At 43.0% G+C, this 18,164-nt stretch overlaps 1 protein-coding gene across 1 annotated transcript in view; it reads right to left on the bottom strand.

Moving 5' to 3' along the window:
• LOC123514944 overlaps nt 1–10,496 on the bottom strand; it is a 13,282-nt gene extending 2,786 nt beyond the window's left edge. The window contains exon 1 of the mRNA XM_045273215.1: nt 9,616–10,496. Within this exon, the coding sequence (XP_045129150.1) occupies nt 9,616–9,688 (73 nt within the window). The 5' untranslated portion in view covers nt 9,689–10,496. The remainder of the gene's footprint in view (nt 1–9,615) is intronic.
• Nucleotides 10,497–18,164: the final 7,668 nt, after the last annotated feature.

Here is an 18,164-nt window from a genome sequence, read left to right as displayed (position 1 = left end):
TCCGTGTAGGGTAGGCAGCAGGTGGCGCCATAGTCCACTCCTTCGCAATCCCAGGGCGCTATGGTGGCTGCAGGAGGTGAGGGGAGGGAAGCAATACCCAGAAAAGGTTCTCAGTGGCCAGTGTACCGTAAGTGATCGGGTGGCGCCACCCCTGACCAGCCTTGACGCCGCCGCCTCGTTCGCCTTGTGCTCAAAATCGGAAATTCAGGAAATATCAGCTTAACTATAAGGAGGGAGAAGCATTGCCGGCCGCCACACCTGCTGGTCCCCTGCCGTTCGGCGTCGTGGTGGCGCAGAGAGACACCTGCATTAGTGGAGCACAAGGTCAGAAGTTTCTCCATTCAGCAAGACAGCAGTGAAAACAAAGCCTCAGCTTAATTGGTGGTGTGTAGCAAGACAAGCAGATGCCGTGCCGTGTGAACAACGCCAGGCATGAGAACAATAACACCTTTGTTGTTGGTTCATCCCTCTGCTGTTATTGATTCTTTCTGATAGCGTTTCTATTGAGGGCATCCTGTTTCTTTAGTCATCTTTTTCCTAAATTCGTGACTTAACTGAGGAACGGACATTACGAGAACCTGACACGGGTGCCACAGTGGAAGGAAGTCAGGCGGCACCGCGCAGGTCTGCGTCGTGGCGCCAATCTGATACTGTCGGCCTTGTCCCACGCGCGCAGAAGGTTACATAGCATTTTCACTTCAGCACATCCGTCTACAAGGAAATTAATTATCCACACAACTATTAGCACTTACCTATTCATTTATTCACTCATCCCCCTAATACATCTGTTCGTTACCGTCTTATCCTGTCATGGTTTTGGTGATAACTATCTATAGTATTTGAAAATCTTGTAACATTGTTCTCGAGCATCCGAATAGCAACTCTTGCCTTGCTGGAAATGATGACTAGGCAGACAGGTGGCCAGAACTTGTGAAGTGTGTGCATGACGTGATCCTTGTGACGACGACAGCAGCAGCAGCAGCACTAGTAGTAGTAGTAGTAGTAGTAGTAGTAGTAGTATATTGTTGATGATGGTGTAGATGTTTCTTTTCTTCATCTCCCCTTTTACCATCTCATCGTCTTCCTCCTCCTTGCTATTCTTTATCACCATTCTAACAAAAATGGCAATCACACCCACCAACAACAGAAACACACACAAACTCCAGGACAACAAACCCCAAGCATGACAAGGAGCAGGTCAGGCTGGGAGCGGGCTGAGGGCGGAGAGCGGGCGTGTTCCCTGTTTATTCTGAGGTCTACACTCAGGTGACCCCGGCGGCTGCTTACCTGAAGGGAGCGCCTATATTTAGACAACAATGGTGACCGCAAGAACCTGTCACTCACCTACATTCACGTGTGTGTTTGTGGGGTTAGAGTGAGGAGGGGGCGGGGAGAGGGATGTGTGTGTGTGTGTGTGTGTGTGTGTGTGTGTGTGTGTGTGTTGGGGGTAGATTGGTTGGTGGTGGAATGCTGTCTCTGGTATCATATACAAGCTTCTTCCCTCTATTGTCTCCTTCGATTACGGGGTTCCTGCAAATATATTACCAGCGTTTCCACTTTTTCTTTCGCAACGGGCGACTACCAGCAGGTTGCTTTTCTCTTCCTTCCCTTATGTTCTTGTTGTTATTGTTGTTGTTTTTGTGTGTGTGTGTGTGTGTGTGTGTGTGTGTGTGTGTGTTTAGAAAAAGCCACCAGAAACTAAATATAATAATACCCTTTCTTATACGGTATTACCAACAGGCTGCTGCTCTTTTCTCTTTTCACCCTTTGCTGCTGCTGTTGTGTGACTTAAGAAATGTTGCAACTTAAACCTGCATATATTCTTACTTATTTTTTCATACCGTTCAATATTTGTTTTCGGGCGGTGTTATTACAGAGATGAGTGACGTACGGACCTAATAAAGTGATCAGAAGTTGTGCATACATATAATCATTTTCAATACGGTACAATGATTGGGTTTGAACGGTGGTAATGTTACTATCAGGACACACACACACACTCCAGAGAGAGAGAGAGAGAGAGAGAGAGAGAGAGAGAGAGAGAGAGAGAGAGAGAGTGAAGACATGGAAACAAAAGAAAGCTAAAGGCACATATATGTATTTTTTTGTGTAGGAGTGAAGGCCAGCCAAGGGCAACACAACGTAAAAAAAAAAAAAAAAAGCCCTCTTGAGTGAACAAATATAAACTCCTTCTTCATACTGTATACATAATGACTTTGAGAAGCGATGTTAATTTCCATTGGAGAGAGAGAGAGAGAGAGAGAGAGAGAGAGAGAGAGAGAGAGAGAGAGAGAGAGAGAGAGAGAGAGAGAGAGAGAGAGAGAGAGAGAGAGGAAGTACAAGAAACGAGGCAGAGACAAATAACAAGTGAGCAGAAGGAAGCGTGGCGCGGCTCCTCTGCCACTTGACCTGACCCTCACACTTTCACTCACTATGACTCCCGCCACGACAGGTCAGGCCACCTCGGGTCAGATGTAGATGAACAGATTTACTAGAGGGACAAGAGTACAGAGGAGGAAAAATACGGAGGAAACAGTACATAGGAGGAAAGATATGGAGGAAACAGAGTACAGGAGAGGACAAATAAGGATTGACAGGGGAGGAAAATACGGAGGAATGAGAGTACAGAGGGAAAATACGGAGGAAACAATACATAGGGAGGAAAAATACGAAGGAACCAGAGTACAGGGTAGGAAATATATGGAGGAAACAGAGTACAGGGGAGGGAAAGCAAGGAGGAACCAGTACAGGGGAGGAAAAATATCGGGGGACAAGAGTACAGGAGAGGAAAAATAAAGAGAAACCGGAGGACAAAGGAGGAAAAATATGGTGCTTTTGTTATTGTCCGTATTATGATGTTTGTTGTTTTTATTTATTTTTTTATTAGTGTGATTTTATTTTATCGTTTCCACTACTACTACTACTACTACTACTACTACTACTACTACTACTACTACTACTACTACTACCACCATGATAGACTGCCATGCTTGGACTTATATTCTTATGTTCTTTGTTTTTTTTTTTTTTTTTCTTCAGTTCCATTGCATTATGTAGGTCTCTTTTTATGACGTTACTCGAGAACGTGACAACACCTGAGCTTTCATTGTGTAAGAAGGATTAGAATGCTCAGTCACCACCTTCCATCACATAGAAAGAGACATTGACACACATTTATCATTTCACATCATTAATACCCTCACCTCTTTCTCATCAGTTAAACCCACTGAAAGCCACCACCCACTCTCTTTCATTTCCTCCCCTTCTTTCACTCTCTCTCTTTCAAGGTAGTACCCTCGATCTCCTCCTCCTCCTCCTCCTATTTTTAACCCATTCCTTACCTCCTTACCTCCTTCCTGCCACCCCACCCTCCTTTCCCTTTCCCTCCCTCCCTGCTCCTCCTCTCCCTTTCACCCTCTTCCCCCCCTTCCTTCCTCCCCACAACGAGAGTGAAAGCCATAATACCACGAGCGTTTAGGAAAGGAAAAGTGAAGGTCACGTGTTCTTTCCGCCTTCTCTTCCACGTCCTTCCCGCGCCCTTTCCTTTATTGCTTGTCTGCGCCTCTACTCCCCCCCCCCCAACTAAGCCCTCCCTTCCACCTTTTCCCTCCCCCGGTATTCCCCCCACTCCGTCTCCTCTCCCATCTCTCCCACCTTCCCCATCTTCAGCCGCCCCCAGTCACCTCTGTCGCGGGTGGAAAGAGTTGCGTGTTATATTTTCGTGGTTTTCTTTCTCAACGACCTTTTCTGTGGGCGGGGGAGGGTTGGGGTGAGGGGAGGTGAAATGTATTGTAGTTTGTGTTGCTGTGGTGTTTTTATTTATATTTTTTATTTTGTTTCGTGTTTTGTTTGCTTGTCTGTTTGTGTTTGATGTCTGTTTTCGTCTCTCTCTCTCTCTCTCTCTCTCTCTCTCTCTCTCTCTCTGTCTGTCTGTTTGTCTGTCTTTCTGTCCCTGTGTGTATATGTATGCACTACGTGTCTGGCTGCACACACACACACACACACACACACACACACACACCTCGCCCCCATAAATACCACCCCTTCCCACACCAATCCCCACACCACACACTACAATACACACTTCAACCTAAACTTTCCTTCCCACATCACACCTTCTCCAGTCTATCTCACTACACACTTCCCCTGCATCGCCTTTCCTTCAGTGATTTATAAAAAGGAAGCAAGCCAAGACCAACAAAAATATATCAATGGAAGAAAATGATCGGGTACCTAGAGAAAAAAAAGTAGATATTGCTAAAACAGTGTGTTTTCTGCGGTGTTCTGCGACTCTTCTGTGTCTTGCTCACTGCGCCGCTGCGTCTTCCTTAAACTTTGGCAAGGTCAGTGTGTGAGGAGGCATCCCGCTGGCAGTGATAAGTTGTAGGTAGGAAAGCGGCGGCCCGGGGCACTGCAGACCGCTAGGCTGACGAGGAGGAGGAGGAGGAGGAGGAGGAGGAAAAAAAAGGAAGAAGTGGAAAAAGAAGAAGAACAAGAACAAGAAGAGGAGAAAAAAGAAGAAGAACAAGAAGAACAAGAAGAAGAAGGGGAGTTAAAATTCGTGAAAGTTTCCGAGATGATCATGAATTTAAGGTTTTGAATTGCCAACATGAGAGAGAGAGAGAGAGAGAGAGAGAGAGAGAGAGAGAGAGAGAGAGAGAGAGAGAGAATTGCTCACTTCCGGCTCTTGTTTGCAACACGGATTGATTATGCTGAGGGACACTTCATATCTCTCTCTCTCTCTCTCTCTCTCTCTCTCTCTCTCTCTCTCTCGTATAACTGCATTTTCTTTATCATCCTTTCTTCTTTTGCACCTCCTTTATAATCATTCCTCACATACACACACATACACACACACACACACACACACACACACACACACACACACACACACACACACACACACGGATAGGTCTGGTCTCAGGTCTATCCGAAGATCGGAAATAATGAGCTCTGAGCTCGTTCCGTAGGGTAACGTCTGGCTGTCTCGTCAGAGACTGCAGCAGATCAAACAGTGAAACACACCGCACTTTTACTCTTTACCTTCCTTTCTTCCATAACTCTTCTTATACACACCTTCATTCATTTTCTATTCTTCCCGACCCTTCACTTTCCCTCCAATCTCATATTCCTTCATTCATCCATTTCCTCTTCTTCGTTTCCTTCCTGTTCTATTCTTTCTCCTTCATAGACTTCCTTCACTCCTTTCTCTTTCCTTCACATCGGTCACCTGCACCACGCCCTCTTAAAAATCAGGTCGGCTTGCGGTTTGTCGTAAGCTAACAAGCAGTCTCAGTGTCGCTTTTCTGATGACATTTATCTTTACTGTGCTTGTGGCGTATGGTAGGGACTTAGAGGACGAGGAGGAGGACGAAGAGGAGGAAGAAGAGGAGAAAGAAGAGAAGGAGGAGGAGGAGGAGGAGGAGGAGGAGGGGGAGCAAAGAAGAGTAAGAAGATGAAGGAAGTGCGGATAGAATAGAATGACAAAGAGGAAGTACAAAAAAGAGAGTAACGGAAGGAATAGGAGAATGTAAGAAAAGAGGGAAGCTGCAAGAGGCCGCCAGGCCTATACGAGGCAGTCCGTGTGTGTTGAAGCTACCTAATTCCATTTATCATCCCCATCCATGAACTTATCTAACCTTCTTTTAAAGCTCCCTATTGACTCAGCTCTGACTACATGACCACTGAGACCGTTCCACTCATCAACCACTCTGTTTGAAAACCAGTTTCTTCCCATTTCTTTCCTAAACCTGAATTTTTTAAGTTTAAACCCATTATTTCTGGTTCTGTCCCCGCTACTGATCCTAAGAACTACATGTCCCCTCTGTTAAAACCCTTATACCACTTAAATACTTCTATCAGGTCTTCTCTTAACCTACGTCTCTCTAAAGAATGCAAATTGAGTTTTTTCAGTCTCTCTTCATAGGGGATATCCCTCATTCCCTGTATCTTTTTAGTCATCCTCCTTTGCACTGACTCCAACAGAGCTATGTCCTTCCTAAAATGTGGGGACCAGAATTGTACCACATAGTCAAGATGTGGCCTGACCAGCGCCAAGTATAATTTCAGTATTACTTCGGGACACCTGCTTTTAACATTTCTAAAAATGAATCCCAATACTCAATTCGCCTTATTCCTGGCCTCAATACATTGCTTCCTTGTACCGAGATCGGAACTAACTATGACTCCTAAATCTTTCTCATTCTTGGAACTTCGTAGTGCCACGTTATCTATCGTGTACCTATTGCTTGGATTATCTCTACCTACGCTCAGTACCCTGCACTTGTTAAGAGAGAAGAAAGACGAGAAGGAAGAGAAGGAAGAGAAGGTGCAGGTATAGAGAAGACAAAAAAAGACGAAGGAGAAAGAAGTACAGGAGGAGAAAAGAAGGGGATGAGGAAGAGGAAGAGAAGAATGGTGTGTGACAATGACGATGGGGAAAAATAAATCCATGATAAATGTGGTTATTTGTCATGATTACCTTTTTTTACAGTAATGATAAGAAAAAGAATAGAAAATGAGGGTAATAATAATAATAGAAGATAATAATAATAGTAATAATAAAAATAATAAGATGAAGACAACAGCAACAACAAAAACAACAATAAACAAACTATAAAATGTTAGAAGAAGGAAGAAAGAGAGAGAAGAGGAAGAGGAAGAGGAAGAGGAAGGAGAACAACTGTAGGCAGAAAAGAAAAAAAATATATAGATAATAGTAATGATAAGTCGTAGAATAATGTGTGTGTGTGTGTGTGTGTGTGTGTGTGTGTGTGTGTGTGTGTGTGTGTGTGTGTGTGTAAGGGAGAGAAGAAGGAACAGAATGGATTTGAAGTTCAAGGTAAGAGAAGAAAAAAGAATAAAAATAAAAGAAGCAACAAATCTGATCACAAAGAAAAACAAAGGAACAAGTAACACCAAGAACGACACAAAACCAAGAATCACTAAATAAAGATGAAGAAATGAAGGAAAGAAAAAAAAAAAAAAAAAGAAGACAAAGAAAAAGATGAAAATCAGATCGAAACAAAGATGAAGAAAGAAACAAAGAAAGAACGAAAGAAAGAAAAAGAATGAGGAGGAAGAAGAATAAGAAAAAAAATGTAATAACGAAATCTAAAAGAAAAAAAAATATGAATAAAATTATAAAGTATAAAAACATTATTAATCTGACAAAGTAAATGGGAAAACAAGAAATGGAAGAATAATAACAAGAAAACAGAAATTGACTTGAAGTAATTACGGGGGAGAAAGAATAGGAGGAGGAGGAGGAAGAGGAGGAGGAGATGATGATGGTGATGCTAGTGTGGGAGGAGGAGGAGGAGGAAGAAGAGAAGGAGATACTTTACATGAAGGGGAGAAGATGGGGAGGGGAAGAGGGATGAAGAGGCGAGGCTAATGTAAGGAGAAGGAAGGGGAAGTTTGGATGTCATATAGAGGGCATGGAAGGTGTGAGGGGAGGAGAGGTGTGAGGGTAGAGAAAAGGGGGGGATAGAGGTGTGAGGATGAGACAGTAGGTAAAAATAGTAATGACACCTGTGCCCTCCAAAGGTGCATACTCATTACCGACGTGGGGAGAGGAGAGGGAGCGTTATGGGATGCGCCACTCAGGTCCGGCTTAAAGTTGGTGAAAATAAAGGAAGAAGGAAGGAATGAAAGTAGACAAAAAAGATAAAAAGAAAAGAATAAAGTAAGTAGGCCGGGAGCTAATGTCTCATATTAAAGAGAAAAGGACATTAATAATGAAATTGTTAAGAGAGAGAGAGAGAGAGAGAGAGAGAGAGAGAGAGAGAGAGAGAGAGAGAGTTATGTAACCCAAGTGATGAATAATGAAAGTGTATATGTAGCACATGAGAACGTAATAAGAATAATTAGGGATGTTGTAAGAAGCCATCAGGTGTGCACGTGGCGCTTTCCCTGTGTTATAAAAATGCCTCAATATTTCCATCCATCACTCCCTCTTCATAAATGACTTCAAATCTCCTTATTGACATGTAAATTGAAGCTGGCAGGATAAGAAAGAAAATATAACAATTGAAAAAAACAACAATAATACTTAAATACGTATTCACAAAGCAATGTCCTCTCTTACCCGGTCTCGTTCCTAAGGCCACAGAGATGATTACTCGGGTTTTCATGCCTGCTTTTCTCATTCATGGTGCAGAAACCTTGTTGAACTTTCACTCGAGTCATGAAAACACCCTTGAAAACCCTAACAGCTTCCTCCTCACTCTATTAAATGTAATGGAGATGAGAGGACGAAACGTGTTAAATGTGGAGTGCACGGAGAGTGAAATGTGAGAGTAAGGAATGAAAATAAGGTCAGAGTGGATAGGATGTACTAGGGAGAAGGGCAGTGACAGAGGGCCGTGGTATATGATGATGATGATGCTGATGATGATAGTGATCGTGACCGCTGTAACCTTGGGCGGCACTGAAGATGACACTTCTCACCGCCTCCTCTCTGTCTCATACATAAATGTACACACACACACACACACACACACACACACTACATGATCGTCATACAGAAATCTGACACAGGTATTACGTAGTCATTACTTTCACATTCTTGCTGTTGTTGTGTGTTATTGTTGTTGTTGTTGTTTGTTTTTGCTGTCTGAAGCCCAACGTGCGTGTCCAGTGGTCGCTTCTCAATGTCGACAAGAGGAAGTGAAGGAGGAAGAGGAGGAGGTGGTGGAGGAGGAAGATGAGGGAGGGAGGAAGGAAGGGAGGGAGGGAAGGAGGAAAGGGAGGAGCGTCTAACCTTGAACACAGGGCACCATGACATCCACCAGTCCACCACATTACCCCTTCATTTTTCCCTCCCTCCGTCCCTCCTCCCCTCCTTTACTCAGCATTTTGTTCGTTGCACGTTTTCGAAAGAGTGTGCTTGGTGCGCCGCCAGTGTGTTGCAATGTGTGTACCTACTGACCTCTTCTGCCCAAGTTTTATTTTTTTCCTCCTGAACAGAATTTTATTTTTCTATCTAAACTATTAAGCATATTCGTTTTAATAAGAAAGTAATAATTCATCAGATATATTAGATTCCCTATTCTTGGTCTTCATGTCACATAAGTTGATCAGAATATTTCCTTTCCCAGACTGATAAACCACCAGGTTATCCAGCTTCTTACCATCAACTGTAACATCGTTCGTCAGGCAGGCAATCCGCTTTCCCTGACATGTTCTCGGTCTCTGCACTTTCCTTCCTCTCACTCTGCATGCACGTACTGACGGCAGACCAAAGACGCATTGTTTACCCGGGGACACGTCTCAACACAGGCGGCCCTAACAATGGTGTGTTCCCCTCTGGTGGTTGTGGTGACGCAGCCCCGACGTTTAGTTACGCGAGCGACGAGTGAGATTCGCCGGACGTCATCCCAACGCCGGCACTCTCCCACACTTGATCTGGTCTGTTAGTGCAGCACTGCATAGCGTCGGTGACCTCACAGGGATCTCGGCGTCAAAGCCACGATCTCCAACACGTGATCTTCCTCACATTGCACGCCACTGCCCAAACGTTCAGGTGTTTATGTGTGTGACAACTTAATGTTTACTACTTAAGATTACCTTATAGTGAAGCTAACACGAAGAACACGAGGCACAATGGCTTACCTGCCGAGGCTGCGAGGGCGAGAAGACCAACCAGCACTGTCTTGATCCTCCAAGCGTCTACTTCGCCGAACATCTTGAAGGGCAACTCAAGGTCCCACGCCCGAGTGATCTCCTGGCTGCTGCCGCTGCCTGGCTCTGCTGGTATTGCCAACAGCAACCAAGTGGCGCTGCACGGGATGAACCGGACCTGACTCCCTCTCACTTCAGCCGGGCGGGAGTTGAAGTGACGTTTACTTGCTGTATAAGGGAGGCGGGGAGTCCACTGGGGTCAGTACCTTCAATGGCTCGTTATAACAGGTTGTTTTGGCAAACTTGTACCGTGAACCCGGCGGCCGCTGTGTGGCGGGTGCCGGCGAGCGTCCAGGGGATGAGATGATGATGTCGGTGATGAGTGATGTGGGTGGATGAAAGAAGGGCGGAAGGGCGTGTTAGGTGCCCTCCAGAAGGATGGTGATCACTATCGTGGTGCCTGTAGCGTCCAGGTTCTGCATGGTGGCGGGGATGCTGGAGCGACGCCTGCCTGGGCGGCTGACGTACTCAGGGTGCGGTAGGGCGGACTCGTGGCGTGTGAGCCGAGAAAGTCACCCTGGGTAGGGGCGGCAAATGAGGGCGGCGAGTCACCTGGGCAGCGGGCGAGCTGAGCGGAGCAGCCACTACCTGCGCGGTTGGCGGCGACAGCCAGACTGGCGGTGCTGGAGCAACGCGCGCCGTTTTCTCTGGCGCTGCGGTTGGCTGGGCACGGCGTCTCCAGTGAGAGTGTTGCGGCCGGCCAGGACAGGAAGCACCTGCAACTTGTGCAACTCTCAGCACCAGCTTCACATCATTTCCGGCACAGGAGTGTACAGGTGACGCCGACCGTACCGCACACACCACTCAACACGGTGTCCCCTTCCTCCTCCAGCCGATAACTGTCCTGCAAAATTCAATCTGTGGTAGCTGGCGCCCTCGCCTCCCCTCCCACATGTTGCTGGCCAGGTGCCAAGCCCACCGCTACCCGGCCGCGGTCAAGAGGCCTCCCATTGGTGACCCGCTACGCGTCACGCCGGGTCACCTCGATCTTGAGGTGCTATTCACTATCACTTCGTGTCCCATTAGTTCTGCGTGCCTCTTCCTCGCCATAGCACCCCCTGAAAGGCGTAGGCAACGCGGCTGTGCGGCAGCTTGTTGCTCCTCCCTCGCCATGCTGTCCCCCCGCCCCCTTCCTTGTCTTCCAGTCCCACCCTTCTCCCGCTCTCCCTCCCCCACAGGACTAGTCACTCGGTCACTAACACAGCCGTCTCACACACACACACACACACACACACACACACACGAGCGTTGGTGCAACACACACTTAATCCAGCAAGAGGAAGGGAGGAATGCGCAAGGCTGTGTTGGCAGAGGAAGGCTTACTAGCCAGGCAGCCTCAGCCCCTCATCACCTGCACCTTCACCTTTACTCTACACCAACACGCAAACGTTTTCACAATGTCTGACCACTCAGAGGTGAATGTACCTGAGATTTTTTTCTTTTTGTCTTTTTTTGAACGCAAGTAGTTTAGTCCCTTTGTTTCTTCATAACCAGGCGCGTGTTGCAGCCCCGTGCCGGCGCAGCCCCGTGTATCGCGCAGGTTAGGAGTTACTCTGTGCACATGAGCACGTACTGACGGCTATACGCTAGGAAAAGATCTCGCACAAGCGTCAGAACACTTCATATTTACTTAATAAACTGTGCACTTCTTCCCACGCCGCGGGTCCCGTATACAGAAGGTTAAATGACCCCGATACCTGGTGCCCGGGGCGGGGCCTGGGGCTCGTACAGGGGCGTAGCGGCGCGGGGGAGGAGCCGGAACTTGAATTTGTTTCCTTTCTCTCCTCCCTCCTTTTTCCTTCCTTCCTGGCCGTTTGTCCTGTCCTTCCTGTCCTTCCACTATTCCCACAGGACAGGTATCCTCCGTGATTCGGCGAGGAAATCGCATCATTGAGTGCTTCTCTTTCAGCACAGCCCTTTCTCCGGTAGAATTTATCAGTAGTACAAGAAGTTGGAAGGTGAACTAGAGAATTTATAGGTAAATAACTCCATATGTGTACAGAGAGGTGCCTGTCAGTCAATGCAGACAATATTATTACCCAGCTTTTCACGAACAATGTTCCCAGCCTGTGACGAATGTTACACACATTAGAGGTAAACTGAGCCGCTGAGCACTGAACCAGACTCCTTGATCCTCTGCCGCTCCTCACTTGCCCCCAAACCAGTAACAAAGAGCAGAGCGAGTGAAAACCAGACGCCTTCGAATTTAAGATCCTTGATGCAGGTCCAGTAATAGATGTGTTGGGGCAGCCACGGCGCGGTTAGGACAGGCTGCAGGTTTCCTGAAGTTTCTGTGCACCTGCCCCCATTTTTTTAATAATCAATTTAAGTATTTGTATGAGTTGTGGCACCTACATTTTCCTCACCAGTATGGGCAATAATTAGCTCGTGATGGATAATGGCAATTAGGGACGATAGCCAGCCATGCATCACCCCTTCACACACACTTAAAGCTTTAACCAGACTGTAACTGATCCTCTAAAAATGAACGTTGTGTAGCCGTTCCTGCAACTCAGTGTCCACGCGACTTTATTTTCCGTATCCATGATCATTTTTGTTTTCTTTTTATTCCTTAGAGCAGCGAGCACCAAGTTTTTGCTGTATAGCATATTAATCACCCGTAGGCTGAAGAGTAGGGGCAGAAGGTCGTTGGGAACAGTCTTAGTGTTCATAGTCGTATCGGTGAGGCAATAATATCGATACTGGGAAACACGTGATGACGAGGAAATGAGTATGAGGTGTGCTTGTAGTTGCATTCTACCCCGCATGACTACCCCACTACTGCAAGGACTGTGGCGGCAGTTGATGCGCCTGCTGGTGGTAATAGTTAAGTATGAAAGTATAAAACACAAGCACAGCCGGCAGCTAAAGCCACACGTACTCCCACCAGGATTCCGCTGCCACTTGTTGACATTTTGATTATGTTAAACTGTACGTAAGAGTTAACAACCTTGAATTCCTCTACGCGTCTCGTAGCCTCCGGTGTTCAGCTGAGCCCAAATGCCTGGGGCTCCAACCCATCCGTGGTCACTCTTTGTATTTGTTTCCTCGTGTCTGTTTATCCCTTTATTCACTTGTTCATTTTCTTTTATCCTAAGCCTTTGCTATATTTGTGATGCTCCTGCATCGATAACTCGTCTAAGTAGATGATGCCATTCCGCACGTTTATTTCCACGTGTCTGTGTATCTCGTTATCTTCTTATTTACTTATTTTACTCTTAGCGTGCAGCGTGTTTGTGATGCTCCTGTTTCGATCACTGAATAAGTTGTTCCGTCCAGAGCGTCATTTTCAGGTGGCAATTCATGCACTTGTCCCTCGCTGAGCCTGCCGCCCCGCACCGTCATCCTACCTGTGGTCGACGGCCAAACGCCCTCCCTGCCCACTGTTACCCTCAGCAACCACTCCACCGCTCTTTGAACCTTAGCCACAACACTTTGCCCACAGACAATCACGCCAACACTCCCCACACGCCACTCGTAAAACAGCGCTTTGACATCCCAAGGTAACATACACACACACACACACACACATCGGCGCTCGCACGCGGATGAATTTTTATTAACAACAAAAATACATCGGCTAAATAAAACATAGTGAATATAAATTACGCTATGTTCCATGATTATCAAATCTTCAGTACAACATTTACATTAAAGTATGGTACGATAAAACTAAACATAAATAACAGAACACACTACCAATTATAATGATAATAATGATGATGATGATAATAATAATAATGATAATAATAATAATAATAATAATAATAATAATGATAATAATAATAGTGAAATAGAACATGATTACACTGAATAAAACTAGAAGATCTATATTAAGTTACGATACACACACACACACACACACACACACACACACACACACTGCCATGAAAGTGTCATAATCCTACAGAGCTTGGAGTCACCTCGAACTGTCCATCACGCGGCCTGTCTCCCGTGACGGCTGTAGGGGGCGTGTTTGTGTTCCGCGAGCTGAGCACCATCCTGACACACAGAGTTATTTAGAGGACAGCTACTCTCGCTTTACATACCTTCCCTCTTGATCCTCCCGTTGCTATAGTTGTTTTTTGTCAGTTTTGAAGATACTACATGAAAGTGCTTGCGTGAAAACTTAAAAACTAGGAATGCGAGGCTGATTTTTCTTCCTATATGTTTTTTCTTCTTCATTCTCTTTCTATTGTAGTCGTTCTTTTGTCGACATTGAGAGTTGTGTATAAATTTGTTCACGTGGGGGCTTAGAAAAATGGGAATACGATTTTATTTCTTTCTTCTTTCATTATGTCGTCCCTTCTGACTCTTTTGCCGTTTTGATCATTTGACACCATTCAGAACACTGCGGAAAAAAAAAAAAAACGAAAAAAAATGTACACTGGGAAAGAGAATTGTCAAAAAAGGATATATAAAATTTTGATCTGTCAATGATTTTAACAACCATCCTGACAGGTGACAGATTATCATAAGATCAGGGAACTCATGGTTCACGGTTGAGAGAAATATGCAAAGCACGATAAAGACAATAAGGAAGACTACTTAAATTTTGTGGTACGCATTCCCAAACGTCTCATTATCTTGTCCTGACAACTCTTAACGGCGTCTAGTGGAAGCCATTGTGGTTTGAGTGGGGTGCTTTTATGATCCCAGTGATAGCTCAACAAAAAACTCTTCACTCTTAGTGAGAGAACGTTTGAGAACCTCAATTATCTCTAGTTTTCAAAATAACCTCCAAAACATCGAGGCGTTGAGTTATCTTATTGGTATGTTCCTATCTGGTTAAAATTTATACCACTGTAGAAACATTTATGTGAATACATAGGAAGAAAACAGAGAATAGGAGATATGTTTCGTCTTTTGTAGTTACTAAAATATGTACAGCAAAACAACGTAGTACAAAAAATAAAGAGTCTAGAATATGTACTAGATAATAATGGGAGAGAGAGAGAGTGAGATATATATATATATATATATATATATATATATATATATATATATATATATATATATATATATATATATATATATAGAGAGAGAGAGAGAGAGAGAGAGAGAGAGAGAGAGAGAGAGAGAGAGAGAGAGAGAGAGAGAGAGAGAGAGAGAGAGAGAGAGAAAACGGACTAGATGTGTTTCGTGTGTTGTAGCTACAATGAAAAAAAATATTAAAAGGACTTTGCTATAGAAATGTTAAAAAGAAAAAAACTAGTTAGCTGCAGATGACCACAAGAAAAACAAAAGCAAATAAGCATTTAAAAGACTCTTCTACACGGTTCACTAAAAATAACCATATACTTTATGATCATAGAATAAGAAAGAAAAAATACATATTATTTAAAAAATCATGTTGTATAAAAAAAATATCCAAGAAATTAGAATAACATCGAAAAAAAAAAAAAAGTTAGTAGGGAAAGACAAACGAACGTGGACCCAGAATCCCGCTCAGGACAGTACGCAGAATGATGCAGCAGGAAAGGAACTCTCGCCTGTAAATCACGTTAACGACTCTTAGTGCTCTTGGTGGTGGTGGTGGTGGTGGTGCTTGGTGGGTGTTTCCTTACGTTGCGATCCCTGGCTGCCCTTGTCCATGCTTCAGAGCACTTCCCTGCCTTGGAATCTTAATGGATGGTAATTTACAGCCAGCCCTCTCCAACCGTGCTAAAGACAGACTGGAAAGCCACCACTGCCTGCATGATTCCTTGTGAACCTGATAGGAAAAAAAAGTGATAAAATAAAAAAAGAGAAAATTAGAGGCCTCAAAGATATTATTGAAGGAAATTTATTCAGTCAATATTAACATTATGATTTGTCTGTGTGGTGATGGCAGATAATGCTGGCTGGCGACAGGGAAACCTGGTACTTGTGTGCACTTTACTTGTATTGCTGGTCATGGAGATTAATTTGCGATACATTATTATTAGTGTTTACTATTACTATTATTGTTACCATTATTATTATTATTATTATTATTATTATTATTATTATTATTATTGTTATTATTATAATTATTGTGCTTGTTGTTGTTCTTATTATCATTATTGTTATTGTTGTTGCTGTTGTTAGCAGCAGCAGCTGCAGTTGTGATGATAATAGTAATAGTACTAGTAGTTGTGGTAGTAGTAGTAGCAGTAGTAGTAATAGTAGTAGTAATAGTAGTAGTAGTAGTAGTAGTTGTAGTAGTAGTAATAGTGATATCATCATTGTCATTATTATTTTTGTTTTTGTATTGATAATGGTGTTGATGATGATGACGATGGTGGTAATAATAATTATAATAATAATAATAATAATAATAATGATAATAATAATAATAATGATAATAATAATAATAATAATAATAATAATAATAATAATAATAATAATAGTAACAATAATAGTGATAATAATAATAATAAAAAAAAAAATAAATAAATAATAATAATAATAATAATAATAATGATAATAATAATAATAATAACCGATAATGATAATAATAACAATAATGATACTAATAGAATAATACTAGAAATAAAAGCAAAAGTCAAAGTAATAGTAATGGACTGACACTCACATTAGTGCCAAGAAAGGAAAAGCGTGAGATATGTATTACTTCGCCTCACCTTAATCAACACGACCGCACACACACAAAAAAAAAAAAGATAAATGGGAAACTACGACTCATAACAAGCAAACAAGAGAGAGAGAGAGAGAGAGAGAGAGAGAGAGAGAGAGAGAGAGAGAGAGAGAGAGGAGGGGGCCATTAAGAAAACCCCCGCACGTTACTCTTCAAGAAAACATGACTTGTTCCCTCGAATCCTAAGCAAGGTCATCAACTGAGTGCGCGTCTACAATTATTATGATTTAGATAGTGCTACGCTCAATAGCTGTTCATATTTCAAGTTGGACTCACACCCACCATTAATTCTGTGTTCCTGAGGTGTTCTATATTTGATTTGCTATTACGAAAACAAAAGAAGAAGAAAATAAGTAGATCTGCAGGAAGTCATTAGGCCTACACGTGTCAGTCCCTTTATCAGTAAGTCATTAGGCCTCTAGGTGTCAGTCAGTCCCTTTATGAAACCTGCCTATCCATTTCCACCTTTCATCTGTAAATCACGAAAGAATTGAATATCCGAATGAAGAAAACCATGTGGTATTATTGATGTCAGTACTGAAAATTAATGAATATAAAAAGACTCTTAAAAAAAAAAAAAGATTACAAGTCTATCCATTAAGAAAAAATAATGCTTAAGTTCGAATAATTTAGAGACAGGCACTTAAGTTTTTTTTCTTATCATTTCAATATCTTGTCCACAGATCCTGCCACGAAAAATTATTTTCTTACTATCCTGAAACAAATATAACTGAGTTTTCAAAGCTTGTGGTGTTTCCAAAGGCCAGAGTGATGGCTTATGGGGTTTTTACCGGTCTATTCTGCACTGAAGGTGAAGAATCCTTATTAAACTATCACTGTATTCATGAACACACTCTTGGAAATCCCATTACTTTCCATTACATCCTGTTGAATGTAGTCTACGTAGATAAAATGATGAAATGCTTGAGAGTACGATCCTAGAGGTGAATTATAATGGGTGTCTGAATTTGCAATGGTTCTATAGACGAAGTTAATTCACTGTCATATCATGACTTACGTAACTTGACTTTCACCAGTTGGATGTCAGGTAAGGTCTCTGAGTGCTCCTCCGAATCCTGATAATGCTCTCCAATCTTCAGCCAAAAGAATCAGATGTTGCCAATCACATAATTTCAATGCAATATAATATTACAAAAAGCTATCAAAAATCGTCTCTTAATCAGAATATTTGAGTAGTGTTTCAATACAATCAAGTTTGTAAGAGACAGAAGATAAGCAGGAAGCTGAGTCTTAACCAGATTAGTACCTAGATGAAATAAACTAGTAATTAGGACTATATAAGTAGTTATTCCTGAGCCATTAGTGAGCTTTAAAAGAAGATGAGATGAATTAATGAATGAATACGATGGATGGGAATAGGAATGTATATTTCATACAGGGACATTATTTGGAGTAAGGCAGTGGCTATTATAAAACTTCATGCAAACCAATGCAAGGTTTAATTCTACGGCCAATTACTGCGCCTTGCAATGAAGACCCACGCCCAGGTTAGTTATGGTGCTGCCTGTGAAACCAGCGTAACGGTGTGCAAGGTCCAGCGGTACGGTCGGTCCTTGTATTCACACAGAGGACGTAGTATATTAAATTTTCGTCTAACTGCGTCTTCAGGGTGTGGGGAGATGCTGGACTTTGTTTAGGAATGTTCTTTACTTTACATTATATTTTTATTGTCTTTCTTTACTCTTTTTTTTTTCAATTCAGGGTTTGTGAAGTAGTTTTGGGGATAGTTTAGGAATGTCCTTCAACACTCTATTTATTAATTCTTTTCTATTTTTTTTTATTATTTGGCTTTGTTTTTTTAAGTTACTAGTATTGTGTCTGCTCGTACGTAGGGAAATTA

This window comes from Portunus trituberculatus, chromosome 38 (assembly GCF_017591435.1).
Source record: "Portunus trituberculatus isolate SZX2019 chromosome 38, ASM1759143v1, whole genome shotgun sequence".
NCBI classification, from domain to species: Eukaryota; Metazoa; Arthropoda; class Malacostraca; order Decapoda; family Portunidae; genus Portunus; species Portunus trituberculatus.
This window is presented reverse-complemented; position numbering and strand designations above follow the sequence as displayed.